Source organism: Scyliorhinus torazame, chromosome 13 (genome assembly GCF_047496885.1).
Source record: "Scyliorhinus torazame isolate Kashiwa2021f chromosome 13, sScyTor2.1, whole genome shotgun sequence".
Taxonomy (NCBI): Eukaryota; Metazoa; Chordata; class Chondrichthyes; order Carcharhiniformes; family Scyliorhinidae; genus Scyliorhinus; species Scyliorhinus torazame.
Window position 1 is genome coordinate 196910564 of NC_092719.1, and position 20024 is coordinate 196930587.

Sequence of the window (20024 nt, forward strand, 5' to 3'; positions counted from 1 at the left end):
CGTGGAGCTAAGGGAGAGAGAGTCATTTTGAGAAAGCTTTTGAAGAGGTCTGATCTGGCGACCACAGAGTCCACAAGTAAAGGCAGTTTTCTTTCCCAGTAGGATTTTTTTTTAAAAATAGTAATAATATTTTAAAACAAAGCAGTCTTGTCTGAAGACAAGGAAGAGGCTGAAACCACCAAGTTGAAGCAGCTATTTGAAGACGTTCAGCCAGAGTCTGAAGGAGTTCTAACCGGGGCCCACACCTGTTCTGCAAAGCAATTATAACTCTAGGCCCTGATGATTTTAAAGCTGGAATGAAATCTGTGTTTCTTTCATTGTTGTTTAATGGGGAATTGATTATTAGTGTTACGGGTTAATTGTAAGCTGTGTGGCGACTAGGGGATTTTCACAGCAACTTCATTGCAATGTTAATGTAAGCCTACTTGTGACAATAATAAAGATTATTATTATTAAACTGTTCTTTTCATGTGTGAAGTTATAAGACTTTAATATTGTATTCATAATAAAATTTTATTTTAAAATTCCAAAGCCCTATTTTTTCATGCAATGACTAGTGGAGCATGGTAGCACAGTGGTTAGCAAGTTGCTTCACAGCTCCATGGACACAGGTTCGATTCCTGGCTTGGGTCACTTCTGTGCGGAGTCTGCACGCTCTCCCCGTGTCTGCGTGGGTTTCCTCCGGGGTGCTCCGGTTTCCTCCCACAGACCAAAGATGTGCAGGTTAGGTGGATTGGCCATGATAGATTGCCCTTAGTGTCCAAAAAGATTAGGTGGGGTTACGGGAATAGGGTGGATGCGTGGGCTTAAGTAGGGTGCTCTTTCCAAGAGTTGGTGCAGACTCGATGGACCGATTGACCTCCTTCTGTACTGTAAATTCTATGATTCTATGAAACATTATTTCCTGAGAAGGTGATGGTGATGAGTCACCCTCTTGAATTACTGTAGTCCATCTGATGTGGATACATCCACACTGCAGTTAGGAAGAAGTTGCAGAATTTTGACAGTGTGAAGGAACAGCGACATAGTTTCAATGCAGGATAGTGTGTGACTTCGAGGGGAACGTTTCACGAGGTAATGCTCACATGTGCTTGCTGCCCTTGTTCTTCTAGGTGGTAGAGGTCACAGGATTGGAAGTCACTGTTGAAAGAGCCTTAGTAAGTTTCTGCAGTGCATCTTGGAGATCGTGTACTGCTGGTGGAGAAAGTGTATGTTTAAGATTGTTGATGGGGTGCCTATCAAGTGGGCTCCTTTCTCTTGGGCAGTGTCTTCTTGAGTGGGAGCTATTTTCTGGTGTGATGGTAAAGATATTTTAATATACCATATCGTTATTTCTTAGTAAATTCATGCCTGGAGGGAGGTATCCTTTCCTCACAGTCTTACAAAATAAAAATAAAATATTGGGGTTTCTGTCCAGTATCCTAGCAATTGTTGGGGTCTGCTCCGGCATCGTAATAGTGACCAATACTGTACACAGTGCTCCAGATGTGGTCTCACAAATGCCCTGTAGAATGGGAGCATAACCTCCTTACTTTTAAGTTCAATTTCCCTCATTTAAAATTTAAAAAAAATAAAAAATTTAGAATATCCAATTTTTTTCCCCAATTAAGCGGCAAGTTTAGTGTGGCCAATCCACCTATCCTGCACAGCTTTGGGTTGTGGGGATGAGACCCACGCAGAAAATGAGCAAACTTCATACGGACACTGACCCAGGACCGGGATCGAACCCAGGACCTCAGTGCGGTGAGGCAGCAGTGCTAACCACTGCGCCATCGTGCCGCCCTTTCAATTTCCCTCACACTAAACCACAACATTTTATTAGTTTTCCTAAGTATTTGCTCTACCTGCATACTAGCCTTTTGAATTCATGCATTAAGACACCCTGATTCCATTGTATCTCCGAGCTCTGCAATCTCTCACTACTTAGATGAAATGAAAATCGCTTATTGTCACAAGTAGGCTTCAAATGAAGTTACTGTGAAAAGCCCCTAGTCGCCACATTCCGGCGCCTGTTTGGGGAGGCTGTTACGGGATTCGAACCGTGCTGCTGGATTGCTTTGGTTTGCTTTCAAAGCCAGCGATTTAAAAGATAATATACTTATCTTTTATTCTTCCTGCCAAAATGGACAATTTCACATTTTTGCACATTATACTCAATTTTCCAGATCATTGCCCACTCATAACCTATCTATTTTTTTGTAACCTCCTCATGTCTTATTCACAGTTTACTTTCTTGCCTATCTTTGTGTCACCAGCAAATTTGGCAACAATCTCTTCAATCCCTTCATCCAAGTTGTTTATATAAATTATAAACAGTTGAAGCCCCAGCAATGATCCCAGTGGCACACCACTCGTTACATCTGGTCAACCTGAAAAAGACCCATTAATGCTTACTCTCTGCTTCCTGTTAGCGAGCCAATCTTCTATTCATGTCAATATATTACCCCCCATACCATGAGCCTTTACCTTCTACAAAAAGCTTTGATGCAGCACTTTATTAAATGCCTTTGGGAAATTTAAGAACAGTGTAGCCACCCCTTCATCCATTGCGCCTGTCACTTCCTCAAAGAACTCCAATAAGTTGCTTAATACTTTTCACTGTACCTCGGTACACGTGACAATAAACAAATCCAATCCAATCCAGTCCAATCCAATCCAAAACCATGCTGATGCTGTCTGATTGCCTTGAACCTTCCCATGTACCCTGCTATAGCTTCTTTAGTAATGGCTTCTCACATTTTCCCAATGACAGGACTGGCCTATAGTTTTCCACTTTCTGTCTCCCTCCTTCCTGGAATAACAGAGTTACATTTGCAATCTTTCAATCTGATGGGACCTTCCCCAAATCTAAGGAGTTGCAGAAATTTTAAACCAATGCACCAACTATCTCACTAGCCACTTCTTTTAAGATCCTAGGATGAAGTCCATCAGGACCCAGGCACTTGTCAGCTCGTAGTTTCAACAGTTTACTCCTTATCGCTTCCCTGGTGACCGTAATTGTCCTGCGTTCCTACCTTCCATTTCTTGATTTATACTCTGTATAAATTGAATCCTCTGTAGTGAAGACTAATGCAAAGTACCTATTCAATTCATCTGCCATTTCCTTGTTTTCCATTATCAATTCGCCAGATCATCTCTGTGGAACCAACGCTCATTTTGTTAAATTGTTTCTTTTTAATATATTATAGAAATTTTTACTATCTTCAACCTTTTTGGTTAACCGCAGATGGGGTGTGACTTTTTCTTGCTCATTGGAATGTATCTATTTTGTGTATTTTGAAATAGCCCCGTAAATGTTTGCCACTGCATCTTCATTGACCTATTCCTGCATGGTAGCACAGTTAGCACTGTTGCTTCACAGCACCAGGGTCCCAGGTTCGATTCCCGCTTGGGTCACTGTCTGTGCGGAGTCTGCACGTTTTCCCCGTGTCTGCGTGGGTTACCTCCGGGTGCTCCAGTTTCTTTCCACAAGACCCGAAAGACGTGCTGTTAGGTAATTTGGACATTCTGAATTCTCCCTCTGCGTACCCGAACAGGCACTGGATGTGGTGACTAGAGGATTTTCACAGTAACTTCATTGCAGTGTTAATGGAAGCCTACTTGTGACAATAAAGACTAACCTAATTTGTCAAGTCACTTCAGCTTGCTCAGCTTTCATGCCCTTATAATTGCCTTTATTTAAGTTTAAAAACATACGGCTGGATTCTCTTCTCCCCGACGCCGAAATTGCGTTCGGCGACGGGGCGGAGAATCCGGTTTGACGATGAAATCAGGGGCGGCGCCCGTTTTCTGATTCTCCGCCCCTTGAAATACGGCGTACCTGACCGGCCGAGTTCCCGGCGGCGTGGGACTCTCATGGTCTCACCCGTCGTAAACTCAGCGTGGCGGCTGCGGACTCAATCCGGCGCCACCACAGTCAGGGGAGAGCTGATCCGCGGGCAGGTGGGGCTTCAATCGGGGCTGGAGCACTGTGGGCAGGTGGTCCGGGGCACGCGAGCCGCCGAAGGGGGAGGGGGTACTATTTTTGCGGTTCGGGTCCGCGGGCTGAATCTGCCATGATGCACATGCCGCTGCAGGCCGCCGCTGTGCACATGCACGACCGTTGACCCGGAAATGCTACAGGCCGTATCGGCAGCTAGACCTGGGAGCTTTACGCCGCCTCCCTGCTAGCCCCCAGCAAAACGGGGATTCAGTGGCCGTTTTGCGCCAGTTTTCATGGCGTAAAACCCCACCATTTTCACGCCGGCATGGGGACTTAGTCTCCAAAATGGAGAATCCAGCCCATAGTCTCAGACCCACTCCTCTCTTCCTCACAATGAATGTAAAATTCTATCATATTATGGTCGCTGGTACCTTCACTATGAGATCATTAATTAATCCCATCTCGTGGTGCAATACCAGGTTTAGTATAGTCTGCTCTCTGGATGGCTCCAGAACATGTTGGTCGGAGATACTATCCCAGAAATATTCTATAAACTTCTTTGCCCATCTAACTTTTCCAGTCTGCCCCCTATATTGAAATCTCCCATGCTTATCATGGTTCCTTTTTGACAAGCTACTGAGGTGTTAGGTGCTCTGAGGTACAGACAAACCAACACGGTTGCGATTGGTACAACGCAGTTTTATTCCAACTAACTATTTACACATCTGACTTGGTACTCAGCACGTGGTGACTGTATGAGTGTCTTGCAAATGAGGTCCTGGTCCTGTGCTGTCTCCAGATGGACTGGCCAGGAGGTGTCGTGTTTCTTGTCTTATACTGTGTCTGCTCTTGTCTGTGATTGGCTGTCGTGTTATGTGTGCTAATTGGTCTGTTGGTCTGTCTATCATTATGTATGTGTTATGATGTATGTTTGAATATCATGACAGCTACCGCTAGTTCTTCCTTTATGTTCCACCCATGATGACAAGGTCCTGTCCCTCTAACTGCAAGTTCCTCTCCAGCCTGGAACAGATATCCCAAATCCTGGCACTGGACACGCACCACAGCCGTCTGGACTCACACTCTTTGTTGCGGAGAACGGTGTCAATTCTTCTGACTATACTGTCCCTTTTGTAAGGGCAACAAAGTGTCCACACCAAGTATGTCGAAACAAAAAAAATCTATTTAATTTTACAATTCCTGTAAAAGGTTTCCCATTGGAGACCTCCTGCATCTCCATCACTGAGTCCGAGTCGACATCCACAGTCATCTCGGCGTCTTGAACCCCTTGGAGTTCCGCTGTGGCCTGATCAGGCAGCATGCCGTTTTGGAAAAAGTTTCTGAGGACGAGGAATTTTCCAAAGACGAGGTCGCCTGAATTGAATATGGTTAAGGTGCTTCCATATAGCACCACCCTCGGCTTGCAGCTGATAAGAAACCGGCTGTGTCAAGCGAAGGAAAACACCGGAGATCCACTGGGCCTCTTTGCCGAAGTTTCAAACAAACACTGAGTGGTACAAAGTGGAAGGTTGACGTCAGGGCGGGTACGAAGTCTCCGGTCCATCAGCAATTCCGAGGGGGCTATCCCAATCACTGCGTGTGGAGTGGTCCTGTAGCAAAACAAGAAACGAGCCAGCCCAATGTCCATCGGTCCTGAAGACTGTTTCTTGTGGCGTTTAAATGTTTACACCACTCGCTCCACTAAACAATTAGAAGCTGGGTGGTATGGGATGGTTCTAATATGCTGCACACCATTTTCCTTCAAAAACCCATGAAATCCTCACTCATGAAAGGAGTGCAGTTATCAGTGGCAAATACTTCAGCGAGGCCGTATGTGCAAAACGATAAACATAACTTCTCGATGGTCGTCCATGTCGTGGTTTCCGCCATTTTGTGCACTTCAAGCCACTTTGAATGGGCGTCAATCAATAAGAGGAATATGGATCCCTGAAACAGACGGGAAAAGTCGGCATGCAACTGCGCCTACAATCGGCCTGGCCATTCCCAATGATGGCGGGGCCGGCCGGATGCTTCTGATGCTCGTGGCAAATGGAGCATTGTTGGACCATCTTCTTAACATCTGCGTCAAGGCCCGGTCGCCACCGTAACTGTGTGTCAGCATTTTCATCTTCGACACGCCTGAATGACTGTTATGGAAGTCTTTTGAGAACAACTCCTGTCCTTTGTCTAGGGCGATTAACCGTGTTCCTCTACTCTGAACTCAGACAGCTTGAAGGAAAATGCCCTTAACTCGCCTGGGAGCTGTCGGTGCTTTTCTCCATATAAGACCATGTGCCGAATGTTTGATAGGATCGTATCCATTTAGGGGCACTTATGGATCTGCGACACCGTGACAGGTAGAGTCCATGAAATTCAGAGTCATGATTACCTCGGGTGTCCTGGGGGAAGGTAAGGGGCCAGTCAACAAAGGCAACCGGCTCAGTGCGTCGTCATTCAAAATATGCGTCCCCGGACTATGTTCAAAAGAATACTCATAGGCAGCTAGTAACAAGGCCCAGAGCTTGATTGGCACAGAAGCAATGGCCGGAATTGCCTTATCCTCCTTGAAAATCCCGAGCAAAGTCTTATGATCCGTAACGATAATAAAGTGGCAGTCGTTAGACAATTTTTCTTTTAAAATTTAGGAGTACCCAATTCAGATTTTCCAATTAAGGGGCAATTTTAGTGTGGCCAATCGACCTACCCTACACATCTTTTGGTTGTGGGGGCAAAACCCACATAACCACGGGGAGAATGTGCAAACTCCACACGGATAGTGACCCAGAGCTGGGATCGAACCTGGGACCTCGGCACTGTGAGGCAACAGTGCTAACCACCGCGCTACCGTGCTGCCCTCAGACGAATTGATGAAAAGATTTCATTGCATACACCACCGCCCCGACCTTCCCTCTCAATCTGCACGCACATCGTTTCCGCTGCAGCCAACGTAAGGGAGGTGAAGCTGATCATTCCCTTCCATTTTCCATCCAGTGGGACAGGATGACCCCAATGCCATTGGGTGAAGCATCACATGTGATGAGCAAGGGTTTGGCGGGATTGCAATGGCTCAGTAACCCGGAAGACGACAACTGCTTCTTCACCCGCAGTGAAGCTGTTTCCTGTGGCTGGCCCCAGGCGCCTGCTCAGTTAGTTTGTGGGACAGTCTAGTTTCTGGTACAATCTTCCAATTTTGACACAAGCCCCTAGATGTTACTAATAAGGAGTTTGCAGGGTCGACAGGGCTGAGTGGGTCAATGTGGCCATCGTTTCTGGACTCCAGATAGTCTGTTTGGTTTAATTCCTTTTTGACTTTGTAGCGGTTTGATATAAATGGCTAGGCCATTTCAGAGGGCATTTAAGGATCAACCAACCACATTGCTGTGAATCTGGAGTCACATATAGGCCAGACCAGGTAAGGATGGCAGATGTCCTTCCCTAAAGGACATTAATGAACCAGGTGGTTTTTACTACAATCAATGACTGTTGGACAGAGCATTTAGCATGCAAGGCTATGGATCACGTTTTGGAAAATGGGATTAGGATAGGTGCTTGACACAGTGGGTCGAAGAGCCTCTTTTTGTGCTGTAAAACTCCATGACTATGAGCATAGAATTACTACATTGCAGAAAGAGAGCATTTGGCCCATCGAGTTTGCACCCACCCACCGAAAGAGCACTCTACCCAGGTTCACTCCTCCACCCACCCCACCCTACCCTGTAATCTAACCTGCACATCCTTGGACTCTAAGGGGCAATTCAGCACGGCCAATCTACCTAACCTGCACATTTTTGGACTGTGGGAGGAAACCAGAGCACCCGGAGGAAACCCACGCAGACACTGGGGATAAAGTGCAAAGTCCACAGAGTCACCCAAGGCTGGAATTGAATCTGGGTCCCTGGCGCTGTGAGGCAGTAGTGTTAATCACTGTGCCACTGCGCTGACTAGATGGAACTAATTATAGTTCCATCGTCACAATTTCTAATTGTGTTTCTAGCTTCAAACTTGAATTTCTAACTTCTAATTCAAGATTTATTAATCTATTAAATTTAATTTCCACCAGCTGCCATTTGAGGCATGTCCCCAGAGCATTGGCCCTGGCTTCTTGGTTAACTACAGTAAGGGCAGCACGCTGGTACAGTGGTTAGCACTGCTGCCTCACTGCAGCAGGATCCCAGGCTCAATTCCAGCTTTGGGTGACTGTGTGGAGTTTGCACTTTCTTCCCGTGTCTGCGTGGGTTTCCTCTGGGTGCTCCGGATTCCTCCCACAGTCAAAAACAAAATGTACAGGTTAGGTGGGTTGGCTATGCTGTATTGCCCCTTAGTGTCCAAAAGGTTAGGTTAGGTTACTGGGCTATGGGATGGGGTGGAGGTGTGGGCTTAAGAGGGTACTCTTTCCAAAGGCTGGTGCAGACTCGATGGGACGAATTGCCTCCTTCTGCACAGTAGAGGTTGTAGATGCTGTGACTTATACCACCGCCTTGCCTGGAGGATTATCAGTACCCCGCGTACCCATGTATGCATGGCTCGGGTATCACGTGTGGTACTTTTCCAGCTTTGCTTTTGATGGTTGCACACTTTCTTTCAACAAAGTACTAGATCTGTGACCTGATTTCCTATCGCTTACACAGACCTTTTCGTTCCACAGTCACTCCTTGAGGTGACTATACTTCCTGTTGTGGTCTGTGGCTCATTCTTGCCGATGAGGTTTGAAAGTTGTGTTTTGTTTTAGGTCATATTTTGTTCCCTCCCATGCCTCTATTTCTGAAAGTGTTTATACCCATTCGCCTCCTCTCCTGTTCCTGAAAGATGTGACTTATCCACACAGTGGGTGGGGGTTCCGGTCATGTAGCTGAATCATAGAATCCCTACAATGCAGAAAGAGGCCTTTCAGCACATCAAATCGACAACCACCCTCTGAAAGAGCACCCTAACGAGGCCCACTCACCCACACTATCCCTGTAACCTCATAACCCCACCTAACCTTTGGACACAATGGGCAATTTAGCATGGCCAGTCCACCTGGTGCGCATATCTTTGGAATGATTGAGACACATCACCTCAGGCAGCGTCCTTCACCCTCACATCACACTGTATGTCCCGTCCGTCCCCCCTCCCCCACCGGTCTGCAGCTCCTGAACCGCATCCAGGCTGAGCAGAGACGTGCCTCAGCAGAATGAGCACCATTGCTCATGCAAAGGTAAGCGAAGAACAGAAACGTGAGGGGGTTTTCACAGTACCTACATTGCGGATGTAGATGTTTATTGTCACATGTACTGAGGTACAGTGAAAAGTATTTTTCTGCAAGCAGCACAAACAGATCATTAAGTACATGAAAATAAAATTTAAAAAAAAGAAAATACATAATAGGGCAACACAAGGTACACAATGTAAATACATAGACACCGGCATCGGGTGAAGCATACAGGGGTGTAGTGTTAATCAGGTCAGTCCATAAGAGGGTCGTTTAGGAGTCTGGTAACAGCGGGGAAGAAGCTGTTTTTGAGTCTGTTCGTGCGTGTTCCCAGACTTCTGTATCTCCTGCCCGATGGAAGAAGTTGGAAGAGTGAGTCAGCTGGGTGGGAGGGGTCTTTAATTATACTGCCCGCTTTCCCAAGGCAGCGGGAGGTGTAGATAGAGTCAATAGGAGCCAGGTTTATGTGATGGACTGGGCTGTGTTCACGACTCTCTGAAGTTTCTTGCAGTCTTGGGCCAGATAGGATGCTTCCTATGGTGCACCTGTAAAAATTGGTAGGTGGCAATGTGAATATGCCGTATTTCCTTAGTTTCCTGAGGAAGTATTGGCACTGTTGTGCTTTCTTGGTGGTAGCGTTGACGTGGGTGGACCTGGACAGATTTTTGGTGATGTGCACACCCAGGAAATTGAAGCTGTTAACCATCTCCACCTTGGCCCGTTGATGCAGACAGGGGTGTGAGCAATACTATGCTTCCTGAAGTCAATGACCAGCTCTTTAGTTTTGCTGGTATTGAGGAATAGATTGTTGTTTGCACCACTCCACTGCAGTGTTAATTCAAGCCTACCTGTGACAATAATAAAATTATTATTATTAAGTGGGGTTGGGGGTGAGCGGTGCTACAGTTCTTCTTTTGTGCCTGCATTATGAAAGAGTGTCTGTGGCAGCTTTTCGATAAGGCTGCATGGCACTGGTTGTGCTGCAAGCGATCAGGCTAAATGGATCAATGAAAAATAATAATATTCTTTATTGTCACAAGTAGGCTTACATTAACACTGCAATGAATGTGGTGAATGGAACTACTGTTAATTCACAATTGCACTGTGATATCATGTTACTGCTGTATCATGTTACGTTATGTGTTTAACCCTGTGGGCTCCACCTATGGGCCATTGTACGGCTTCACCCACAGGGGGATATGTCGGGGCATGTACGGGCTCGCCCATGGCTCCACCCCTTACAGGAAGTATAAAGGCAGCTGACCTGCGGGGCCGCATTCATTGTTGTACCGGTCACAGGCAGGCTCAGTTGTAATTTGATTAAAACCACGGTTTATTTCTCAACGTGTCTCTCAGTGAATTGATGGTTGCATCAATTTAATCAGCTTAAAATACTACTATGGAACCAGATCCACAGGCCGCGGAGGCGAGAGAAATTTTTTCGCACTGGCTTCGATGCTTCAAGGCCTATCTCGCCGTGTCGTCTACGCCATCCGTCATGGACGAACAGAAACTGAGTCTTCTCCACGCATGGGTGAGCCATTGTATTTCTGTCCAGCTCGACGGCGCCGCGTCCTATACAGAGCCCCTCGCACTACTCGAACGCATATATGTACGGCCCGTGAACGAGTCTACGCGCGACACATCTTCACCACTCGCCGCCAGCGCCCCGGGAGTCGCTAGATGACTACCTACGCGACCTCAAAACCCTCGCGCGCAACTGTAACTACCAGGCCATTACGGCCCCTCAGCGTATGGAGCTCGCTATCCGAGACGTTTACGTGGCGGGGGTCCGATCGAACTATGTAAGACAGAGCCTGCTCGAAAAAGGGGCCCAGGACCTGGAGGACACGGTAACACTAGCTACCTCTCTGGAGGTCGCGTTTCAGAGCCTTACTGCGTTCCCCGCCGACCACGCGACCCCTCGTGGGCCCCCGACCAGAGACTACCCAAAGCTTGTGCCGCGCGGCCACCCGCCCATCATGGGGGGCTGCCCTGCTATTTTTGCGGCCAGTCCCAACACCCCCGACAGCACTGCCCGGCCCGCAAAGCGAACTGTAGTAACTGCGGGCGAAAAGGACACTTCGCCAAGGTCTGCCTGGCCAGGTCTAAAAACTCGAACTCACAGACCCAATCCACAGACCCACAGGCCCGCAGACCCGCAAAGTGGCAGCGTGTCTGCCGCCTCCGCCTCCACACAACACGTGCGACTCATGGGGGCCGCCATCTTGGCCATCCTCCCCCACGCGGCCAGCCACGTGCGATCCATGGGGGCCGCCATCTTGGACGCCATCGTCCTCACCGCCCGCCACGCTTGACCAACGGAGGCCGCCATCTTGGCCACTATCTGCTACAACGCCCGAGATGTACGAACGACATGGACAGCAGCTATCGCGGGGCCGCCCCAGCACCTCCGATCATGCCGCCGGCTACCCCCAGCTCAGTGCGGTCACCCTGGACCAGTCGCTACCGAAGCACCTCTGGAGGTCCATGATGGCCGTCCGGGTAAACGGGTACGAGACACCTTGCCTTTCCGACTCCGGGAGCACAGAGAGCTTCATTCACCCGGACATGGTAAGACGTTGTTCGCTCCCAATATTCCTGACGTGACAAACTATCTCCCTCGCCTCTGGGTCGCACTCGGTGCAAATCCAAGGGTGTACTACTGCAATCCTAGCGATCCAGGGCGCTGAGTACGTTAATTTTAAACTATATGTGCTCCCAGACCTCTGCGCTCCTCTCCTCTTAGGACTCAATATTCAGGGCAACCTCAGGAGCCTAACTCTTAAATTCGGGGGGCCCCTGCCCCCGCTCACCATATGCAGCCTCGCGACCCTAAAAATGGACCCTCCCCCCCCCTCTTTGCGACCCTCACCGCCGATTGTAAGCCAATAGCCACCAGAAGCAGGCGGTATAGTATGCAGGACAGGACGTTCATTAGGTCCGAGGTCCAGCGTCTCTTGCGGGAAGGGGTCATAGATCCCAGCAATAGCCCCTGGAGAGCTCAGGTGGTGGTCGTCAAGACCGGGGAAAAGTTCCGGATGGTGGTTGATTACAACCAGACCATTAACTGCTTTACGCGACTCGATGCGTACCCCCTTCCCCGGATTGCAGACATGGTAAATCAGATTGCGCACTACCGCGTGTTCTCTACGGTAGATCTGAAGTCTGCATATCACCAGCTCCCAATACGCCCGGAGGACCGCCACTACACGGCGTTTGAGGCAGATGGCCACCTTTTCCATTTCCTCCGGGTCCCCTTTGGCGTCACAAACGGGGTTTCGGTGTTCCAACGAGCAATGGACCGAATGGTGGACCAGTACGGGCTGCGGGCCACGTTTCCGTACTTGGACAATGTCACCATCTGCGGCCATGATCAGCAGGACCACGACACCAACCTCCACCGATTTCTCCAAACCGCCCAAAAACTCAACCTCACCTACAACAGGGAGAAATGCGTTTTCCGCACAACCAGGCTAGCCATCCTCGGCTAGGTCATGGAAAACAGGGTCCTAGGGCCCGACGCTGACCGTATGCGCCCCTTCCTCCAATTCCCTCTCCCTCACTGCCCCAAGGCCCTGAAGAGGTGCCTTGGATTTTTCTCCTATTACGCCCAGTATGCGGACAAAGCCCGCCCACTATTTAAGGCCACCATTTTTCCACTGGCAGCCGAGGCTCGCCAGGCCTTCAACTGCATCAAGGCGGACATTGCCAAAGCTGCAATGGGCGCGGTGGACGAGTCCACCCCCTTCCAGGTGGAGAGCGATGCCTCAGAGGTCGCTCTCGACGCCACTCTCAACCAAGCAGGCAGACCGGTAGCGTTCTTTTCCCGCACCCTCACCACCTCTGAAATTCGACACTCCTCAGTCGAAAAAGAAGCCCAAGCCATTGTGGAAGCCGTACGGCACTGGAGGCACTACCTCGCTGGTAGGAGGCTTACCCTCATCACCGACCAACGATCAGTTGCCTTTATGTTTGACAATATGCAGCGGGGCAAGATCAAGAATGACAAGATCTTGAGGTGGAGGATCGAACTCTCCACCTATAACTACGATATAGTATATCGTCCTGGGAAGCTCAACGAGCCCCCAGGTGCCCTGTCCCGCGGCACGTGCGCCAGCACGCAAGATGACCGATTACGTGCTATCCACGATGACCTCTGCCACCCGGGGGTCACCCGGCTCGCCCACTACATCAAGGCCCGCAACATGCCCTACTCCATCGAGGAGGTCAAAGCTGTAATCAGAGACTGCCAAATCTGTGCGGAGTGTAAACCGCACTTCTATTGACCAGATAAGGCCCACCTGGTAAAGGCGTCCTGGCCCTTTGAACGCTTTAGTATCGATTTTAAAGGGCCCCTCCCCTCCAATAATCGCAACACGTATTTCCTGAACATCACAGACGGGTTCTCCTGTTTTCCGTTCGCCATTCCCTGCCCCAATATGACCACTCCCACAGTCATCAAAGCCCTGCATAGTGTCTTCACCCTGTTTTGTTTCCCCAGCTATGTCCACAGCGACAGGGGCTCGTTGTTCATGAGCGATGAACTGCATCAGTACCTGCTCAGTAAGGGCATCGCCTCGAGCAGGACTACCAGCTATAACCCGAGGGGAAACGGGCAGGTGGAGAGGGAGAATGCGATGGTCTGGAAGACCGCCCTACTGATCTTACGGTCCAGTAATCTCCCAGTTTCTCACTGGCAGGAGGTCCACCCCGATGCGCTCCACTCTATTAGGTCCCTCCTTTGCGCGGCCACAGCCTTCCCGCAGCAGCCTCCGTGAACAGGTGCCGGAATGTGGCGACTAGGGGCTTTTCACAGTAACTTCATTTGAAGCCTACTTGTGACAATAAGCGATTTTCATTTTTCATTCACAAACCAGACCCCTCATGACCGCTTGTTTGTTTTCCCGAGGGGAGCTACCTCAGGGGCCTCGCTTCCGCCCTGGCTGATGACACCGGGTCCAGTCCTTCTCCGAAAACATGTTCGGAGCCATAAGACCGACCCCCTGGTAGAGAGGGTCCAGCTCCTGCACTCCAACCCACACTATGCGTATATCAGACACCCCGATGGCCGGCAGGATACCGTCTCCCTCCAGGACCTGGCGCCCGCAGGCTCTGACACCACGACCACTACTGCACCCCCACTCTAGGTCCCGCCCAACCTCCCATGTTCAGCGCCCCTACCCCTATCCAACCTCCCATGTTCAGCGCCCCTACCCCGATATGGTTCTCGTGCTCCTTCCCACCCGCCGCATCGGTCCACAGGAATGAAGCTCCGGAGGAGCCGCTTCAGGAGTCCACGCCTGTGCTTGCTCCGGGCCCAGCTCCACAGGAACCCGAAACGGCTGCAACACCAGTGCTTTGGCGGTCGCAACACACGATCCGGGCACCAGACCGTCTGAATCTGTAAACCCGTCACCCCCGCCGGACTTTATTTTTTAAACAGGGGGTGAATGTGGTGAATGGAACTACTGTTAATTCACCAGTGCACTGTGATAACATGTTACTGCTGTATCATGTTACGTTATGTGTTTAACCCTGTGGGCTCCACCTATGGGCCATTGTACGGCTTCACCCACAGGGGGATATGTCGGGGCATGTACGGGCTCGCCCATGGCTCCACCCTTTACAGGAAGTATAAAGGCAGCTGACCTGCGGGGCCGCATTCATTGTTGTACCGGTCACAGGTAGGCTCAGTTGTAATCTGATTAAAACCACGGTTTACTTCTCAACGTGTCTCTCAGTGAATTGATGGTCGCATCAATGAAGTTACTGTGAAAAGCCCCTAGACGCCAGATTCCGGCACCTGTTCGGGTACATGGAGGGAGAATTCAGAATGTCCAAAAAAGAATGTCCTAATAGCATGTGTTTCGGCACTTGTGGGAGGAAACCGGAGCACCCGGAGGAAACCTACGCAGACACGGGGAGAACGTGCAGACTCCGCACAGTGACCCAGCGGGGAATCGAGCCTGGGACCCTGGCGCTGTGAAGCCATAGTGCTACCGTGCTGCCCACAGGTAGGATAAGGGACATTATGAATAAATGTGTGTAGAACCCCCCCTCACCCCCCTCCAGCAATGAATCAAAGGAACTCTCTGGCTGCAGTGTTCGAGACTCTGAGCCTGCGTTTGAGTAAACTTACATGTCATGACTCCGGGTAGACTGATTCCCCCTTCGGTGTTCAGGGTGGAGCTGACTGCGGCGCTGCCCCTTTAAGAGGTCTTGGCGGGCGAGGGGGTTGTGCGCCCAGTCTCGGCGCAGGTGCTCATTGTTGGGTGTTCAGGTTCCTCCGCTTTCACAGTCGGTCCTGGGGGTGTTCCCAGCAGCATCAGACCGGCCCACACATTCCTGAGCCAACATCGCCTGCCGACATCTCACTCACTCGCCTGCCGCTGATCTCCCCGCACTGCTGTCCCCGAGCAGTGCCGGGAGTTTCCAATGGGTATTTTTTATTTTTGAGGCCGCATGGATCCCATCAGCAGACGCTTGTTCTTCTCCCTGTGTTTGGTCAGCCCTCTGCTGAGCAGGGGACGAGGCGAGGTCAGGCAGGTGACCAGGCGTGGTGCCTATGGAGACTTCGGAGGACAGCAGGTAAGACCTGACCCTGAAGCTAGAAAACTCGTTTATTCCTCAGGTATATGTTTCAGTCGGATTTTCGATTGACGACAAGTGAAGCCTTCTACCAGTGGGCAATCGCTGTGCCTGTTACACAGGGCTATTCTCTGACGGGTGTGTTTTTGTGAGGGGCAGACGTGAATGTTCAGTTCTGTAACTGTCAGTATTTTAGTTGTGTAGAATGATGAGAGAGGGGTGATAGCCTGTGTACCCCTGAGTAGATTCACATCTGTACTCCAGTGGGGTATATTCTGAATGCACACTGAGGGGTGCGTGAGGAATATATTGTATGTATAATCCAGTGTACACTGAGGAGTTGAGGAACACTCTCATGTGTATACTGAGGTGCTAAGGATATAATAGCAAAGGAATGAGGCAAATCCTCCACTACAAGAGCTCAGGGGATGTCTCCTGTGCACATTGAGGGGATGAGGAGAGGCTTCCTGTATGCATTAGAGGGTCCGTTTACCTCAGTTGGCTGGACAGCTGGTTTGCGTTGCAGAGTGAGCCACGAAGGCCTCGTCTTCTCGAACCTGCCCCTCATCTGAGGTGAGGTGATCCTCAGGTTAAATCGTCACCTGGGACTATTTACCTTCACATTAGAGGCCGGCATGGGGGCACTGTGGTTCGCACTGCTGCCTCCGCTCCAGGGATCCGGGTTCAATTACAGCCTCGGGTGTCTGTGTGGAGTTTGCACTTTCTCCCTGTGTCTGCGTGGGCTTCCTCCGGGTGCTCTAGTTTTCTCCCACAGATCAAAGATGTGCATTCAGATAGATTGGCCATGCCAACTTGCCCCTTAGTGTCCAAAAGGTTAGGTGGGGTTACTGGGTTACGGGTTGCTCTTTCCAAGAGCTGGTGCAGTCTTGATGGGCCGAATGGCCTCCTTCTGCACTGTAGTGATTCTATGAAATTTTTCCTGTGTATATTATAGCAATAAGGAGAAGCCTCCTGTGTAAACCAATTGGAGGGATTGCATTGGATTTGTTTATTGTCACCTGTACCGAGGTACACTGAACAGTATTTTTCTGCGAGCACCTCAAACAGATCATTAAGTACATAAAAATAAAATAAAATAAAAAGGAGGTACAATTGTGAACTCTTAAGAGAAGAATCTTCTTGGTCACTGAGGAATGAACTCATCAGTGACCAAGAAGTGTGGACGTGTGTATCTCCACTTTACAATCTGTAGTAAAGTTATGAAATGGCACGTAACTGGCACTTTGCCAAGTCTATGGTTAAATATTGCTCACTGTAAAGTCAAAGGATAAGCATGCCTTCACTGACCTGTGAAATGGAAGAAAGTGAAATTTTGCGCATACAGTTGAGAATTTAAAAAAGAGCACCGCATGGCACAAGTTAGTAAAGGGGGACAAGAATTCTTAAAGTTTGTACATTGGAAACTAGTGGCTGAGATGTAGAGTGAGGGGCAGAAGGAATGTAACCAATACAGAGATTTGAAATTGACAACCCAGGGAAAAATATGTGAGATCTAATTAAATAATTGAGGAACACAGGACAATGTAAAAGTCACATTTTGGAAATTTTGCCTTCCAAGACTTGAGGTTGAGCTTGTTCTTATTCAAATAAGGAAGATTGAGAAGTGGCATGGTCTTTAAAGGAGCACTGTCGTCTTGTAAAAGCATTTATCAAACATATGGAGTCACAGGGTTGTGCATTATTCTGGTTTTACACGTGCACAAGTGGGGCAATGTGGGGTTTCAATCTACTTCACAGAACCCGATGGCCTTTCTTCACAATCTCAGTCGAGCTGTGGCTTAAGTGGGCTCACTGCTGAAATCTGAATCATTTAGTACCGATTTTATTTCTGGCTGTGTTGGCTGAAAACTGGTTACTCAATCTGGTTGTGTCCGAGATTTATTGAGGCGGCCTGGAGCCGGTGTGCTGACACAGGATGTGCCTCGACATTAATGAACCTTCACCCTCACAACAGATAGTTGAGCCTTTATTGCCCAGATTGTCAGCCAGTTTGTTGGCACACTTTGTCAGCTGGTTGCCCCAAGTCTGCTTGCTGGCGCAGGGTGGGGGTACTCTGTGTGGGGCAGGTTAATGCACTCCAGGGAGTGTTTGCAGGCTGTTTACCATGAAGGGCACTGTGGTCCATCTAGTCCAAAGATGTGCAGATTACGTGGATTGGCCATGCTAAATTGCCCTTAGTGTCCAAAAAGGTTAGGTGGCGTTACTGGATTACGGGGATAGTGTGGAGGTGCGGGTTTAAGTAGGCTGCTCTTTCCAAGGGCCGGTGCAGAATCGATGGGCCGAATGGCCTCCTTCTGCAATGTAAATTCTACCATTCTATTCCAATCCCATCCGTTGCTTAGGATAAAAGCATACTGGAAATCTAAAATAAAAATGGAAAAGGCTGGAATAATCTCCAGAGCACCAGTGGAGAGAAACCAGGTTAATGTTTTAGGTTGGGTGACCTTTCGTTCGAACTGAAGAAAGAGTTTTTAAGTCAGTGGAAAGGGAGAGGGTGCAGGAAGGACAAAAGGGAAATGATAGGGTGGCGGACAGGGCAGGGTAAATAGCAGAGGTTTTTATGATGCGACAGCCAAAGGGAGTGCTCATGGATGTAGCGAAGAAACAAAGTCTAAATGAGGTGTGAGTGGCGGCATGAAAACAAAATCTGAATGTAGTGTGAAAGCGCAAAGAAGTAATAGAAAACCAAAAATTTAATTTAAAAAACTCCGAGACCAAGACAAGATGAAGGCCAAGGTTATGATCTGAAGTTGACAAAAGCAATGTTGAGTCCAGAGTGCTGTTGAGTGCCGAGTTGAAGGGCAAGATGCTGCACCTCGAGCTTAATGTTGAGCTTCACTTGAGGATCGGACCTCGCTGGGCTTCATTGTGCCGTTCCATGCCAGACAACGCAATAACCAACCAAATCATTGAAGAGCAAACCCTTGTTTTTATCAGCTAACCATCATGATCAAAAGTTTTAGCAGGTAGGGACTTTAAATTTCTGAAGAGATATGAAAAGTGGAACTTTCAATAGCAGCAAGAGCTAAATTGAAAGGTGTCCAAGCTCAAGAATTTGATCTGAACCCGAAACCTGACGGGTTTGTAGGAGATTAAGCCATAACTGGGTGATCATTGTGTCAAAATTAACCCACAAGTCCAACCTGGAAAGTGCTGGAATCTTCTTTATTCATTTTTAAAACTTTTGCAGCTTGTCAGGTGGTTTGTTTGCAGTTCACTCGGAGGGAATGTCAGGCGGGAGATTTACAATTTTAAAAAAAAAAGGGAGATAGGCCAAAATGGAATGCCAACGAGCCTGTCCCTTTCTCCACAGATGCTGCCTGCCCTGCTGAGTGCTTCCCCAGCATTTTCTGACTTTATTCCAGAATTCCGGCAGCTGCAGTATTTTGCTTTTGAAATGAAGAACCAAACTCTTGCCTGCATTTGTGCCAACACTTAAGAGTGTTCCAGAGTCGGGCAGCATGGTGGTGCAGTGGTTAGCACTACTTCCTCATGTCGCCGTGGTCCCAGGTTCGATCCCAGCTCCGGGTCACTGTCCGTGTGGAGTTTGCACATTCTCGGCGTGTTTGCGTGGGTTTTGGCGTTTTTCCCCATCAGCATCCACATTCCTGCACCGGCATAGTCTCAAGTTGGGAGAATTCGGCCCAATGAATGTTACGTAGATTAACCCATTAAAAGTGAAACACAGCAGATGCTGGGAAACAGAAAATTCAGGGAATGGTCAGAAGAGAGAAATGGAGATATAGAACTGATGAAGAATTGTCTTCACCGGAAACCTTAACCATGTCACAAGCTTTACAGCCTCTCCTGCCCACAGAATATTCCCGCTAAAGTTGATGGATGTTTGAACGGCTCGCCGTATTTCCCGGTCTGGCCTACGCAGTGACAGGGCAGTAATATTCGGCACCTTGTTCCTCTCCACCGACGCTGCCTGACCTGATGAGTAATTCCAGAATTTTCTGTTTGTTTATGGAAAATACAACGCAGGTACTAACTCATAACTGGGGACAGACCATGGGAATGTCTTCAGTTCTTTCCAGTAGCCTCTACCTGAAACGTTTTTGATGTAGAGAATCTGCTACCGCCATTGGAAATCAAAGTGAGAGACCACGGGCTGGATTTTCCATTCTGGAGACTAAGTCCCCACGCCAGCGTGAAAATGGCAGCATTTTACATCAGGAAAACTGGCGCAAAACGGCCGATATCCTGTTCCTGGGGGAGCTAGCAGCCAGGCAGCGAAGAGCTCCCAGCTCTAGCTGCCGATACGGCCTGGAGTGTTGCCGGGTCAGCGGCAGCGCA

General features: G+C 49.0%; 2 protein-coding genes across 4 annotated transcripts in view; one reads left to right on the forward strand and one right to left on the reverse strand.

The window, feature by feature from the left end:
• Window positions 1–15406, reverse strand: part of LOC140388498 (uncharacterized) — a 67984-nt gene extending 52578 nt beyond the window's left edge. Inside the window, exon 1 of the transcript XR_011934204.1 lies at window positions 15256–15406. The gene's annotated coding sequence lies outside the window, so the exon portion shown is untranslated. The remainder of the gene's footprint in view (window positions 1–15255) is intronic.
• A 155-nt stretch (window positions 15407–15561) lies between these two features.
• Window positions 15562–20024, forward strand: part of LOC140388497 (interleukin-17 receptor E-like) — a 117303-nt gene continuing 112840 nt past the window's right edge. For 2 of the 3 annotated variants that reach the window (XM_072472784.1, XM_072472785.1), the window contains exon 1: window positions 15562–15704. In XM_072472784.1, the coding sequence (XP_072328885.1) occupies window positions 15579–15704 (126 nt within the window). In that variant the 5' untranslated portion in view covers window positions 15562–15578. The remainder of the gene's footprint in view (window positions 15705–20024) is intronic. The other variant, XM_072472786.1, reaches the window with a different exon arrangement.